We start from the raw sequence: 14251 nt of genomic DNA, 5'->3' as shown, positions 1-14251 counted from the left end.
CTGTCCAATGTTTATGCTCCTTAAACCATTGTAGATGGACCTATGCATCTTCTTTGAGAGAACTTGCCAGAAGTTTGCAGGATGAATGGAGGGAAAAATGAGCTAAAGTGTTTCAGATATTAGTATGCCACGGAGAGTATCCAATGTCATTAGGACCAAAGGAGCCCCACTAAGTATTAACATATGGCAATAAATACAGCTTGTGACTCTTTCTTGCTCAGGTGTCTAATTACTTTTAGTCAGATAGTGCATGTTAGGTGCTTTAGCATCTGCGTGGGTGGGTGGGGGGGGCGTTTTCTTGCTCTGTTATTGCAGCAGGAAAGGAGAATCTGTCTTATGATCTGAATGGATCTCCTTGACTATAATGGGGTCCATTCGGTTTATGTTCAGCTGACCAGCATTGACCTGCATGCAGGACGTTTTTCTTCTAGTATTTAGTGCTGGATCTCTGATGGAACCTACGAGCGGAGGTTGCAGCGCCGATGTGAAAGCAGCCTTATATCCCCCAATATGCCTGTATGATGATTGCACTCCAGGAAGACAATTAAAAGCTTCCCCAGAATGGCCCTTTTAATGTTCTAAGTCTGGTGTGGGGTCTTCTTCATTGTAGGGGTCTGGTCGAGGGTCTGAATGAAGTGTACGGAAGGACTGGTCGTGGCTCTGACTAGTTTTAAGGATCTTATCTGGGTTCGGAATTAAATTTAGGAACTGAACTGATTTAATTTCAAGGGTCTACATGATTTTAGGGGACTGAACGAGTTTAGTGTTCTGGGTTCTGATGGCTGACCCACGTAAGTGGACCTACCGCTGATTGGGGCATTGGTTGGGTGTTTGTGGCAGGACCCGTCGTCTAAGAGCTCAGGTCCAGCAAGGACTTATTAGAAAAAGCAAATAAGTATCGGACACAAGGAAACAGACTGGCATCATAAAGCAAAGACTGGTACTGCAGTCCACATACACGGACCTCAAGGACTGACTGCATAACTCCTATCCTGTCTCTGGAGATGGAGGGAGCGCTATCATTGGGGTAACTTGGATCCACCTCAGAGACTAAATTTAATTTGCTTTGATCGCAGGTAACTCCCGGAGGAGCCCTCGTGGCAGCAGCCGGCGCCTTGTGTGTTTTGCATATAAGGCATGTCTCACACAAATGTTTTTGCACATGCAGTACGCAGTGAATAGAGCTCATTGATTTCAATGGGTTCATTCACATGAGCTTATTTTACGCACTCATTTAGTTTGCACAACATAAATATGGAGCATGATCTGCGTACCTGCGCATTTGGGCACAGAAATAGCAGATATTGAAATAATTAACTTAATTACCCATTTCAGTGAATGGAAGCGTGGTAGCATGTTTTTTTACACACGCAAATAGAACAGCAAATACAGAACGCCCATCGCGTTAACAGTTCAGCGTCCTTTGGGCTGACTAGCCTCTGCAGCCCCACAGCTGTGCAGACCCAGGATCCTTTTGAGGCCGGCCTCACTTATGGTTCCATTATGTAGGAGTCGCCACTACTACAGACCCAGACGATATTGCAGCAGACTCTGCTGACGACCGGCAATCCAACTTCTCCAAGAACCCGGACAGCGCCATCTTTAGCTTTATCAGGCTCAGTCCTGTCTCCCTTCAGCGCTCAGGCTGTTTCTCTGCCGTCTTGGTGCACCTTCTCATTGACAGCAGTTTCTGCTTCTCCCCTGTCCAGCACCTGCCCTACCCCCATGCAGCAAGAAACTGTCTCTTTTATATTAGGGCATCCTCTTACCAGAAAGTCCCCGATGAGAATGCTCAGTTCTGCTGTGCCAAAATTTGGTACAAAATTTTAGCACAATTTTTGGTGCATTTTCTCAATCTACTATGGATGGCCTATCCTGTTTATAGACCGTCAATAATTTACAATTGGTCAATCCCTTTAAGAGTATACACTGTATGCAGTATATATCATTATGGAATACAAAGCAAGACATGGGCACTGTCACCACCACTGCGACCTTAGAGCAAATTTACTAAAGACCATCCATGTTATGCCCGTCCTTAGGAGCAGTGAGCTGGGGAAAGATGTGCCAAGATTTACCAGCCATTTTTTTTACTTTTGGTTCTTTTTTACATCCTTGGGTCCCAAAAACAATAACTTTTAATGTTTTTCTCAGCGTAGCTGTATGAAGGGTTGTTTTTTTGCAAAACGAGTTTTATTTCTTAATGGTGCCATATAATGTAATAAAAATGTAAGTGCGGTGAAATGGAAAAAATGCAAATACACCATTTTCCTGAGGGTTTTCCTTTTGCCATGTTGATAGTGTGGTAAAGATGAGAAGTAGAGATGAGCGAACGTACTCGTTTAGGGTGATTTTGTACTCGAGCACCGCTTTTTCCGAATAACTGACTACTTGGACAAAAAGATTGGAGGGGCGCCGGGGGTGAGCGGGGGGTTGCAGAGGGGAGTGGCGGGGGGGGGGGGGGGGGGGGGGGAGAAAGCTCCCCCCTGTTCCCCACTGCTACCCCTCGCTCCACCACGCCGCCCCCCGAATCTTTTCGTCCGAGTAGTCAGTTACTCTGAAAAAGCAGTGCTCGAGTGCAAAATCGCCCTAAACGAGTAGGTTCGCTCATCTCTAATGAGAAGTTATCTTCATTCTACGAGCCGGTATCATTACACTACTGCGCTTACAGATGTATTTTATGTTTTACTGGTTGGAGGACAACAATACGACCCTCCAGCTTCTCACATCCTAATAATGCGCCCCCCTCTGGTAACGGGGTGAAATCTCTTCTCTGCGTCGTAGAGGCGTCTAGTGGTCAACAAGCTCTACACAAGTGGAAGAAGAGGTCACTACACACAAGGAGCCTCCGAGAGCCTCTTATAGGCCAAGGGGGGAACCACTTTTAGGGCCTTTGGTGACAAGACCGTTCATCTAATCACCACAACTCATCATTTACAGATCCGCCTGAGATAGAAGTGCATGCCAGGTTTTGCAGCAGGACGATGTCTTCTGGGGGCAGATACGTTTTGACAAGGAGTGTATACTATGGAGGGTAAATACTTCCATACTACGTTCCGAGGCTTTGATTCCACATATGCTGGTGGAGAACCATCCTGCTGTATAGAAAGGAGCAGACTTGGAACAAGAACAGAGAAGTTCTGCAAATCTAATTAAGGAATCCAGACATCTGTGGAGGCTTTCAAAGAGAAGTATTATCACAAAGGAGGCTGCAAGGAGGTCTCCAAATGTAAGACGCGGATAAGAAGGGATGGTTTGGCCACACGGTCTACAGAAGCGCGAGGCGATATCACCAAATGCTGGGAATAAGAGGAAAGATCCAACATGTAAAAATCATCCAGAACCCGTCAGAAGGTTAAAAGTAGATCCCAGAGGTCTCCGCTTCTCTGTGACGTGTAATGGGATTCTTTATATACTTTCAAGGTATGGAAGTCCTAAACACACAAGGGTCGAGGTGCTATAGAGACCATGTGGCTGCTATGGGGCCCATGAAGAGAGGGGCCGGGTGGTCCCATCCCCTTCGGTATTATGCAGGGCTCCTCTTCACAGAGGGGCTGCTTAGTAAGAAAATAAAGGGAACCGACCTAACAGTCATAGGAAGGCCGGGAGCGGAAGGAAGGGCCAGACTCCTCTGTCCTGTGGGGCAAAACCATAATGGGGGCGCATTATAGCCTGAAATCAAGTTGGAGGGGATGTATTACCTGGATTTTTTACTGATTAAAACCGCATTTTTATTCTAATCTGTGCTTCTGTTGTCTCTGGGGGCGGCCATCTTGTCTGAGCTGCATTTAACAGCATTTATAGATATGGTTTACAGATGAACTCCTGGACCATCCACACAATAGACAGAAAGGGATGCAATAACATCTATGGGAGAGTGTTGTAGGCATGCTCTGTGCAGGAAGGTGGAGGAGGTGAGCTGTGACATCACCTATGGTGAATGGTGGATCCTGTGTTATCTATATATAGGTGTCTCCTCTCGGTGTAATCCTGCCTATGATGATAATGAGATGATGGCTGAGAAGTTTTCTCTACAGAACAGGAAGTATCGGACTATTATCAGGCCTAGTGGCCGGTGTGAGAAGTGCAGGATTTTAGGATTTTTTAAATTTTAAATTGTGACATCAGAAATTTTATTTAAAGAAAATCTAATTGTATTCTAAGTATTGTTTAATGTATTTATACTTGCCACAAATACAAAAGATTCTGATAAGTAGCGAGCAGGGTTGCCAAGCTTTCACAAAAAAATGCTGTCCAAGACAAAAGGGGCGTGGTTTGTGTGCATGCGGTTGGGGGAATGGCTTATCACAATGTTTTTAATTCCATTATTTTACTGGCCTTAATTAGTAACTGTGCCCCCCCCCCCCCCCCCACAGTGGCAGCAAAATTAGCCGTAGTGGGCTCAATAGTAAGTATCTCCATTATTGGCCCCAGTAGTAATTGTGTCCCTATTAGCAGCCCCAGTAGTTTTAGTGACCCACATGGTAAGCACAATAGTAACAGTGTCCCTGTTATTAACTTCAGTAGTGATAGTAACCCCAATAATGTCCCCAGTAGTAATAGTGACCCCCATAGTAATAATCACCTCCATAATGTCCCCAGTAGTAATAGTGACCCCCATAGTAATAATCACCCCCATAATGGTCCCAGTAGTAATAGTGACCCCCATAGTAATAATCACCCCCATAATGGTCCCAGTAGTAATAGTGACCCCCATAGTAATAATCACCCCCATAATGGTCCCAGTAGTAATAGTGACCCCCATAGTAATAATCACCCCCATAATGGTCCCAGTAGTAATAGTGACCCCCATAGTGGCCTCCCCTAAATGTTGTTCCCCCTTCTATGCCTCTCAATATACTATTAGTTCATTGTTGCATCTCCCTACCCCCTAGTTATAGCTCCCCTTACTGGCACTGGCCTTTGGTCCTTATTACCAACTGGGTGGCAACCCTTATACCAAGTAAACTACTACTGTTTCTGAAGGATTTACAGAACTTTCCCCACGTCGTAGAAGCAATCAGAATTCTGCATTGGTGGTAAGTCAAGTCCCCACTGATCATTAGAACCGACGGGTCTGAGACTTCAGGACCTCTGGTTCCTACGACTGTTAGTTTGTCCGATCATCGGGTCATGTGACGCTGCCGCCAACCACCCAACAGACAAGCAAACTCTCGTTCATCAATTAATGCCGCACAAAAACCCATCGGTGCCAGCGGCAGATCTTCCCGTGTGAACAGGCGATGTGCTGACAACAACTGGGATTCTCTTTGGGGGGCAAACGATTGGATGAATGATCAGTCGTCCTCCAATGGAGTCTGGATTGGCCTGTGTGAAGGCCGGGCAGACAAGCGCTGATCTCATTGATTGGCGCCCATCATTTTTGACATATGTTGTAATATAAAGGAATCCAGCACCCTTGTTGATATTTACGACCGGCACATTTGGGATGCACATGAGATGGACCCCCAAAGTCACTGAAAAATTGTTTTATTCTTTCATCCTACCTCCAGCAAAGAGACTTTATTTTTCTCATTCATGTCTTTCACATCTGCACTTCCTTTCCTGGCCGTATAGAAATTCTGTAAAAACAGATTGAAAAAGAACACGTGAGCGTCGTCCGCCATAAATAACTGCAGGCGGTAATAGTATCGTAAGGCAGAAGGGAGGACAACCAAAAGGTGCCTCCTGTTATGTTAAACTGAAGTACTGATTGGATTGTATGACCCCCCCCCCTCCTCCCCACTACTAAAGCAGAAGGACTTTAAAGAGGTATTCGTATCTCAGCCTGTCCAGGCAGACATGGGAATTCCCATCTGTATACCATAACTATAAGAGATCGGGACTACGGAAACAGCCGAGTTGCCCACCGTACTGGTTCCATAACCTCCATTCACTTCAGCTGTTTCCATATTTCCGACCACCTCCGGCCTCAACATACAGACGGGTAGTTCTATCTCAGACGGAGGCCGGAATACGCATTTACAACTGAACACTATGTCGCCCCTCGCATAAAAGCATGTACATCCAACAGGGGCAACCCATCCAGCGGATACCAGGTCCATTACAACAGCAGGTAGTCTTCCTCTTTAATATTGGTTATATGAACTAACGCAGCATGAGTGACTGTGACATAAATAGTGATGTCACAGCACAGGGATAATACACACAGTGATGTCACAGCACAGGGATACTACAGTGATGTCACAGACAGGGATAATACACGCAGTGATGTCACAGCACAGGGATAATACACGCAGTGATGTCACAGCACAGGGATAATACACACAGTGATGTCACAGACAGTGATAATACACACAGTGATGTCACAGCACAGGGATAATACACACAGTGATGTCACAGACAGTGATAATACACACAGTGATGTCACAGCACAGGGATAATACACACAGTGATGTCACAGTACAGTGATAATACACACAGTGATGTCACAGATGGAGATTGAGCTCCTCCTTATGTGTTCTCCTGCCAGTATAAGCCCAGTGTAACCAGTACCATGAACTATCACTAGTTTATTCTAGCGTCTGCTGACTGTGTTGTTTGCACTGGGCTTGGATTCATCTGGTGCTTCTTTATATTTGCACAATTTATGTATATCCTACTGCTTAATACCTGCGCAATTTTAAATGCTGATTTATTCATACGGAGAGGCCGGCTGCCGATCCCTAATGTGGTGCTGATGACTTGCAGCTGCCATGCTGTTCCGTTACCTAATATCTCCTAGAAAGGAGCAGTCGGTCTCCCGCAGAGAGGAGAACAGCTTCACTAAAGCCTCGTCACGCAGGAATTAATAGCTTTTCTGCAACCCCAGCGACTGCGGCAGCAACCTGAAGCTTCAGAATGGGAAACCAAAAAATCTCAAATGTCACGTTTACCGTCATCCATCATCATTTTATGGGAAAATAAAGCATTTTACTAATAGGGTTTTATGTAAGCAAACCAAGAACTACACGATGCTTTATAGCTGCAGTATTTACAGCATTTTCACTCATTTTGACTCGGCTTAAGACGGATTTAGTACCTTTTGAGAAGTGACATCAAAAAACAAGATTTTGTACCTTATGCCCCGCCTATTCATATAAGATAAGCCCAAAACTTACAGCATTACAATCACAAATATTGTATCTGACCTTCACCACACTACAAAAGTCAAGACCAGACCCCTAAAGTGATACAGACATCAGAATAGACCCTCTAGAGGAGTACAGATCCTAGAACACAAACTCTAAACTAAAACCGTCCAAAAGCCAGACTACTAAACTAATACAGACCCCAGACCAGACCCCTTCAGTGAAGCAGACCTTGGACTGGACCCTTCTAAGGAAACACCAACCCCAGACTAGATCCCTAAAGTAATCCAGACTTCAGACCTGATCCTTTTAAGAAAAAAAATACAGATACCAGAAAAGAGCGCTGAAAAATAAATTCCGACCCCAGACCAGACCCCCTAAATAAATCCAGATCCCAGGCCAGACTGCTAAAATAATAAAGACCCCACCTCTAGGCGCTGCTGCCGTCACTGTTCTCCAGTCCTCTATACTCTTGGCGTAAGAAGGACAGCATCAACATGGAAAGCAGTGAACACCTCAACGATGACACAAGGCACCTGGGAAATGTTTCTGTGCTTCTACAAGTCTAGGCCAGGGAAGTTGGCTCTTATAGCCCGAGGCCCCATGCATGCGGCTGTTTTATGTACCTGTGTTATACAGGAATGCAATATGGCACCCAGAGCCCACCAATAGGCTAGCAATATTCTTTTATATGCCGATATTTGAGTTTTACAAGCAAATAGTATATGATTTATACCCTCCTCAGAAATCTTTGGTTCCCTCTGCGTTGGTGGTTTATATTCTGTATGCAGACAAACTGCCCGCCATATGGGTCATATATTGAATATGGAGTTCTGTGGCATCCATGCATTTCATAGTAATAATGTGTATGCACAGAGATGCAGATTAACTGCCCACGCAAGTAAATACATTCGCTATGAGTCATAACCCAGATACAAGCGAGGGATAATTGGCCGTTCACATCTTATATAATGCAATCCTGACAATGTTTTTTGCTATCAATGTCATTTGAAGGCTTTCGGCTACTCCTACACATTAGATAATTGATGAATGCTTGACTGGCCAACAACTGTCTCTCCCGACCCCATAAACATGGACGTTTGGATCGACCATGTATTATGTATGTAGTCAAGTGAGAAAGCTATATTCAGACACCTCTGGCAGTGGCTTATCTCCCATGAACAAAAGGATTGGCCAGTTGAAGTCCATCTTTCGACCATGGTCTCCCATGATATTTGCCGTCAGGGAAGAGTCAGGAGGACGCCATACACATTAGATGATTGACCAATGTCAATGAACTTGGTAAGTTTGGCAGATCTATGTCTAATGGGTATAGCTGCTGTCAGGCCAATCATGCACTGAACAGCTGGCGCATGACGTCCTGTGATCAGTAACGCAGTGCTACATGATGGCCACATCACGATCTGCTCTGAGATAATTTGCCGACCCCTCCTCTGCGCAGCAGAAGACATTTGGCAGTCATGGGTAGATGTGGTGACTTTGACCACTGGGAGATTGTTGGTACCCGGCGGTGTGGTGCCAGTACATCTTAGACAGTCACACTTATTGGCTGTTCCCGAACTACACTATCAACAGCTTTCCATTACACTCCACTTAGAACTTTTTAAAAGTTTTTCAGTACATTATGAGGTACATTAAATAGAACCAGTGAAAAATACAACTCATTGCGCAAAAAACAACAAGCCCTCCGAGAGATGGAGAAGTAAGAGTTATATTTTGTAGGGAGGAAAAAACAAAAATAAGGCCACCTCATTAAAGGGAATCTATCAGCTCGCACACGCTGTCCAAAGTGCAGGCATCGTGTTATAGAGCCGGAGGAGCGCAGCGGACTGATATATAGTTTATGGGAAAAATTCTGGATAAATTGTGCTTTATTCATTTATATCTCTGCACATGCTGAGCTGAACAGTCCAGTGGGCGGAGCCATCAGTGATTGATATTGATCTGTGTATGGCTGTACCTACAGGGCTAGCTGTCAGTCATTGATAGCTCCGCCCATTGGACTGTTCAGCTCAAAATGAGCAGGGGCATAAATAAATTGCATACAGTTTCTACTGAATCTTTCTCCATAACATTACGTTATATCACTGATTACTTCAGAAGGGGCAGTGATCCGGGGATTATTCAGATTGCCAGATGGAAGTCAGGAAGGAATTTTTTTTCCTTAAATGGGGAAAGTTGGCTTCTGCTTCATTGGGCTTTTTTTTTTTTTTAATTCCTCTGGATTAACATTGGGAGGTAATAGGCTGAACTTGATAGACATAAGTCCTTTTTCAGCCTTATATACTATCTTAACATGCTGCCTGCAGTTTGGGCAACATATTTGAGCTGCCAGACTCCATTTAAGGGGTTAATGAGAACTGTGTAATACTACACTTTTCCTGCGGAGGCAGTGCAGTGATATTGAATACTTGTTGCTGCTGTGCTCGCCAACATAATACAGCCGATGGCTTTGGGACCCAGCAGCAGGACACCCTAGGATCCCATTATTATCACGGGGTATTTAGTTGGTAGTGATGGTTTACAGATGTAGGTTGAGGCTTCTGGGCTCCAATGCAAAATCTGCAACGATATCTGTAACTGGCATCTCCTTATGTGGGAGAGGGGCCTTCTGCACCCCCGATCACTACGCTGCCAACCCGGCAGAAGCCGCTATATGAAACATATGTGAGTCTATTCTCAGAAGGGGTCTAACCAATCTACAAGACTTGAGACGTCAAAGACGACTTCTGGGTGGTAGATAAATGGCGCTAGAGAACATGCATTGTGCATAAACCCTTCAGATATAACGGCCAACGCCGCCGTACGGGCACGGAAACAGAAATGTTTAGACAGATGCAATTATCGCGTCAGCCTTTTATTACAATGCTCGCCACTGCTGTTTATATTGTACTGGATTGGAGCCTGGCTCAGCCAAACACACAAACAGAACACGAGCGTCTGCGGCCGCCGCGGTTAACGACGTGTAACGGCTTCATCTATTTCAGCAAATATTCCTATCAAAATAGCTGATGGCTAAAAATAAAAAATATAATTACCTAAACTGGAGAGGCAACGGCGCAAATCAATCAGATGTCACTACTAAATCCATCATACCGCTATTAACCCTTAGTGACGCCGCCAAGCTCGGATCGAAGGACGCCATGATGTTTGGTATTTTTATCTCCACTCTGCAAAAGGCATAACTTTGGTATTTCTCCGTTGGCACGGCCGGGTGAGGGCTTGTTTTTTGCGTGGCGAGCTATAGATTTCATTGGTGCAGTTTTTGGGTACATTTCATGTATTATATAACTTCCAGGGGGGTACCTATAGAGGATGCAGGGGATGCGGTTGCACCCGGGCCCAGGAGCCTTAGGGGGCCCATAAGGCCTCTCCTCTCCATATAGGGAGCCCAGTACTATGAATAAAGCATTATAGATGGGGGCCCTGTTATAGGTTTTGCATTGGGACCCAGAAGCTTCAGGTTATGCCTCTGTGCAGCATGGTTTAGGTATGGGTACAGGTACAGATGCAGATAGAGGGGGGGCCCCAGCTCACCTTTTGCATCAGGGCCTCTGAGCCTTTAGTTACGCCCCTGATAACTTCTATTAATTTTTTATGGAGGGCACAGAGAAAAATGCATAAATTCTGCCAATGTTTGAGCGGGGGCTCACAGTGTTAATTCAACAGCATAAATGAGGTGATCATTTTTTTCTGCCGGTCGGTATGATTGCAATGATACTAACATTATGTAGGGTTTTTTTTTTAGGTTTTTCCACTTTTGCACAATAACAATCCTTTTTTACGAAAATATTATTTTTTGCATCGTTGCATTCAAAGTCTCAGAACTTCTTTATTTTTCCATCACCAAAGCTTGTTTTCTGCACGCAGAGTTGTAGTTTTTATTTTTGATCACTTTAATTCCGTCCTTTTTGGGAGATGAGATAAGCAAAAAAAGCATTTTGGTTCTGTTTTTTGTCTTTTTTTTATAATAGCATTTGCTGTGCAGGATAAAATGTCTGTTTGATTCCTTGTTTGGGTTGTTACAGAAGCAACAATACCAAATATGTGGGGTTTTTAAATGTTTTTTTTTTTTAGAGAAAACACTGAAAGTGCGCAAAAAGTGTGTTTTATTTAAAAAAAAAAAAAAAAAAGAATGATCACGGCATGTAAGAGGTTAGCAGCAGGGATCAGTGTTTTCACCAATCCCCACTGGTGCAACAGGAGGGCTCAGTATAAGAACAAGGCAGCCAGGATGTAAACTTATGTCTGTAGTGGGAGGCAGGGGCGTAACTATAGGGGATGCAGGGAATGCGGTTGCACCCGGGCCCACAAGACTTTGGGGGCCCTTAAGGCATCTCTTCTCCATATAGGAAGCCCAGTACTAGTAATAAAGCACTATAGTTGGGGGCCCTGTTACAGATTTTGCATCGGGGCCCAGAAGCTTCAAGTTACGCCTCTGGTGGGAGGCACTGGGGAATGCAGGCCGGGGACCCATTAAAGTCAATGACAGCTTCTCCTGCAATTACCAGCGCCAGCCACTACACAGAGGTTGGAACCATCTGCTTCTGTATGTTTTGTTAGTGACAGAGGGACTTTAGATGCAGCGATGCAAAAAAAAAAAAACAACCCAAAAACAGTTTTTATTGCGCAAAAGTAGAAAAACCTGTAGGGCTCTCACATGGCCTTTGGCATTTTTATGTGCGCCTCTTGAGACGCCACAGGCCCGATGCATATACGCCGAGTCTGCAATGCTGTTGGGTGGGGGGACAGTTTAGTTCTACTAAGCTGTTCTCCCCCTTCCCCTCGCCAACTCTCTGCAAGGGGAGGAGGTGGGACTGTGCGGGAACTAGTGTGCTAAGCCCCAGCCCACTCTCCGCTCCTTGTCGTCAGCCAGCAATGGTCACCAACCAGCAAGGGGTGGAGAGAAAGGGGAGGGAGTTTAGCAGACACCTCGCCTCTCCGGCTGTAGTCATTGGCTCCCATAGGAGTTTATGGCAGCGGACGTATTCCGGCTGAGAAAGATAGTTCCAGGACTATCTTTCCTGCCCGGCGCTATATTGACCAGACGGGTGCTTTTACACTGTGGGAATACGCCTGTGTGATCCGATGCATTGGAATCCAATGCATCAGATGGTAGTGTATATCGTGAAAACAGCGGCCAATATACGCTTGCGTGATTAAGCCCTTATGCTGTAAAAAAAAACCTGTGGCAGAATTGGTGTTTTTTCTCACTCTCATAAAAAAAATGTTATAAGGTCATATAATACATTATATGTGCCCAAAAATTGGTACCAATAAAAACTACAGTTTGCCACAGACAAAACAATCTTCATACATCCGCATGAATGGAAAAAGTAGAAAGTTATAGCTTTGGAAAAGTGGAGATGAAAATCCCCCCTTCAAATTGTTGCATTTTAATGGCCAAAATAGGCCGTGTCACTAAGGGGTTAAATGAACTCGGAATTAGCAAAAGTTCCGTAACTATTTCAAGTTCCAAAAGCCAGTGTAATGTGTGGTTATCCGTCATTCGTGACACGTTCCTGGATGGAGGAGCCGGATGTTGGATAATAAATAATCTCAAGATTCCGTGGTCTCCTGGGCCCAGCGGTGGAATCCATCACTGGCCGACAAGTGTTTGTTTAGTCTCCCCGGCTGCGCCTCTTGTTACTAGATGCTGAAAGTGAATGAGACACCAACTCCAGCACTGGAAGTACTCGCTATAAAACTTCAGATATATTAGAAGGGGGTAAATACCACAATAGGCACCACAGCTGGAACTTCCAGGACTTCTGGGACTATGGCTGATTATTGTGGCGTCTTAGTATCTTCTGAAAGTACTTATATCTTATATACCTGGGGGCTAGCAACTATTTCAGACAGCTGATGGTAGTCAATGGAAAAATGTAAAAGTTATAGCTCTTGGAAGGCCGGGATGAAAAAAACAAAAAGTAAAAAAGAAAATTTTTGGTCCTGAAATGACATGTTGTAGGGATATGCCAAAAGTTTTGATTGCTGGGGGTCTGAGTGCTGAGACCCCCATCGATCGCTAGAACAAAGCAGTGGAAGTACTCCTCTGAACACTATCACTGCTCGCAAGCTGAAGATGGACTCAATAGAAAGTCTATGAGCCCATCTTCAGCCAGCAGGTAGTCACAGCGTTCAGATGAGCACCTAAGCTCTTCGTGGGGGGGGATCCAGTAGCTGGAACCCAGCAATCAAAACGTTTGCTATGTCTCAACATGTTTAAAGTTTTTAAAAAGTACAGTTGCACTTTAATGGGGGTTTTCTAGGCAGCGCCCGCTGTCAGTGCTTGGATACACTGGAGTAGGGGCAGAAGCTGGTGCTCCAATCTCTGTGCAGTGGCCGGTGCTTGTATTTACAGGCTCAGCTCCCATTGCTTTCAATGAGACTGCCATAACGGTGCCGGACACTACACTGAGGTTGGAGCAGCGGCTTCCATCCCGACTCTGGTGTATCCTGGTACTAATGGGATGTTCCAATACTACTCGATGACTTCAGGCCATTAGTGACATTGCTCAACATTTTCTGTTTCAGGTGTGGAGTCGCTGACTACCGGGGGCGTTTTCACGCTGCCCATCCCCATCAATTAATGATAAAGCAGCATCACGGTGCGCCAGCCATGGTAATATCACAGCACAATGTCTGCAACATGGAAGCAGATCTAGGCTGGCATCATGATGTCGGCCTGGCCAATGTGTTAGTGGCGCTCGTGCGTTCGCCCTGTCATTTGGCACTAGACGCCGACCGCTCCACTTCCATCTGATTAGTCAGCGAGGAGGTGTTGTCCCTGGCCAGCCATTCAGCCACTGTTATAGTATATACCGTATATACGAGCCCCTCCTCTCAGAGGGCGCTGGTTATTCCTCTGTTGGTTTAGTTCTGATCCATTCCACATCTTCTTGGTGTTGTCCTTTATTCAGATAAGTCCCTGCTGTTTTAACTTGTATTGTGGGGTTACATCTGCTTCCTATACTATGATGACTGTTGCTAGTTACCTCTGTCCATTGTCATCCCCTTTACCATCTATGGACTGTTTAGGAAATCCCCAGGTTCCAGACGTGGTGTCGCCCTCATCAGGGTGATTGCCCTGCTTTAGGCAGGGTTATTCCTGTATTGGTACATTAGGGTGAAATTTC

General features: G+C 45.1%; 1 protein-coding gene across 2 annotated transcripts in view; it reads right to left on the bottom strand.

The window, feature by feature from the left end:
* APBB1IP (amyloid beta precursor protein binding family B member 1 interacting protein) overlaps positions 1–14251 on the bottom strand; it is a 137221-nt gene that overhangs the window by 22657 nt on the left and 100313 nt on the right. Inside the window, exon 8 of one of the 2 annotated variants that reach the window (XM_066585670.1) lies at positions 5508–5582. The exons of the other annotated variant lie outside the window; for it this stretch is intronic. Coding sequence (XP_066441767.1) covers positions 5508–5582 — 75 coding nt within the window. The remainder of the gene's footprint in view (positions 1–5507; positions 5583–14251) is intronic. 2 annotated transcript variants of the gene reach the window in all.

The sequence above is a fragment of the Eleutherodactylus coqui genome, chromosome 12 (assembly GCF_035609145.1).
Source record: "Eleutherodactylus coqui strain aEleCoq1 chromosome 12, aEleCoq1.hap1, whole genome shotgun sequence".
Classification (NCBI taxonomy): Eukaryota; Metazoa; Chordata; class Amphibia; order Anura; family Eleutherodactylidae; genus Eleutherodactylus; species Eleutherodactylus coqui.
Note: the sequence above shows the minus strand (reverse complement) of the source record. Positions and strands in the feature narration are given on the sequence as shown.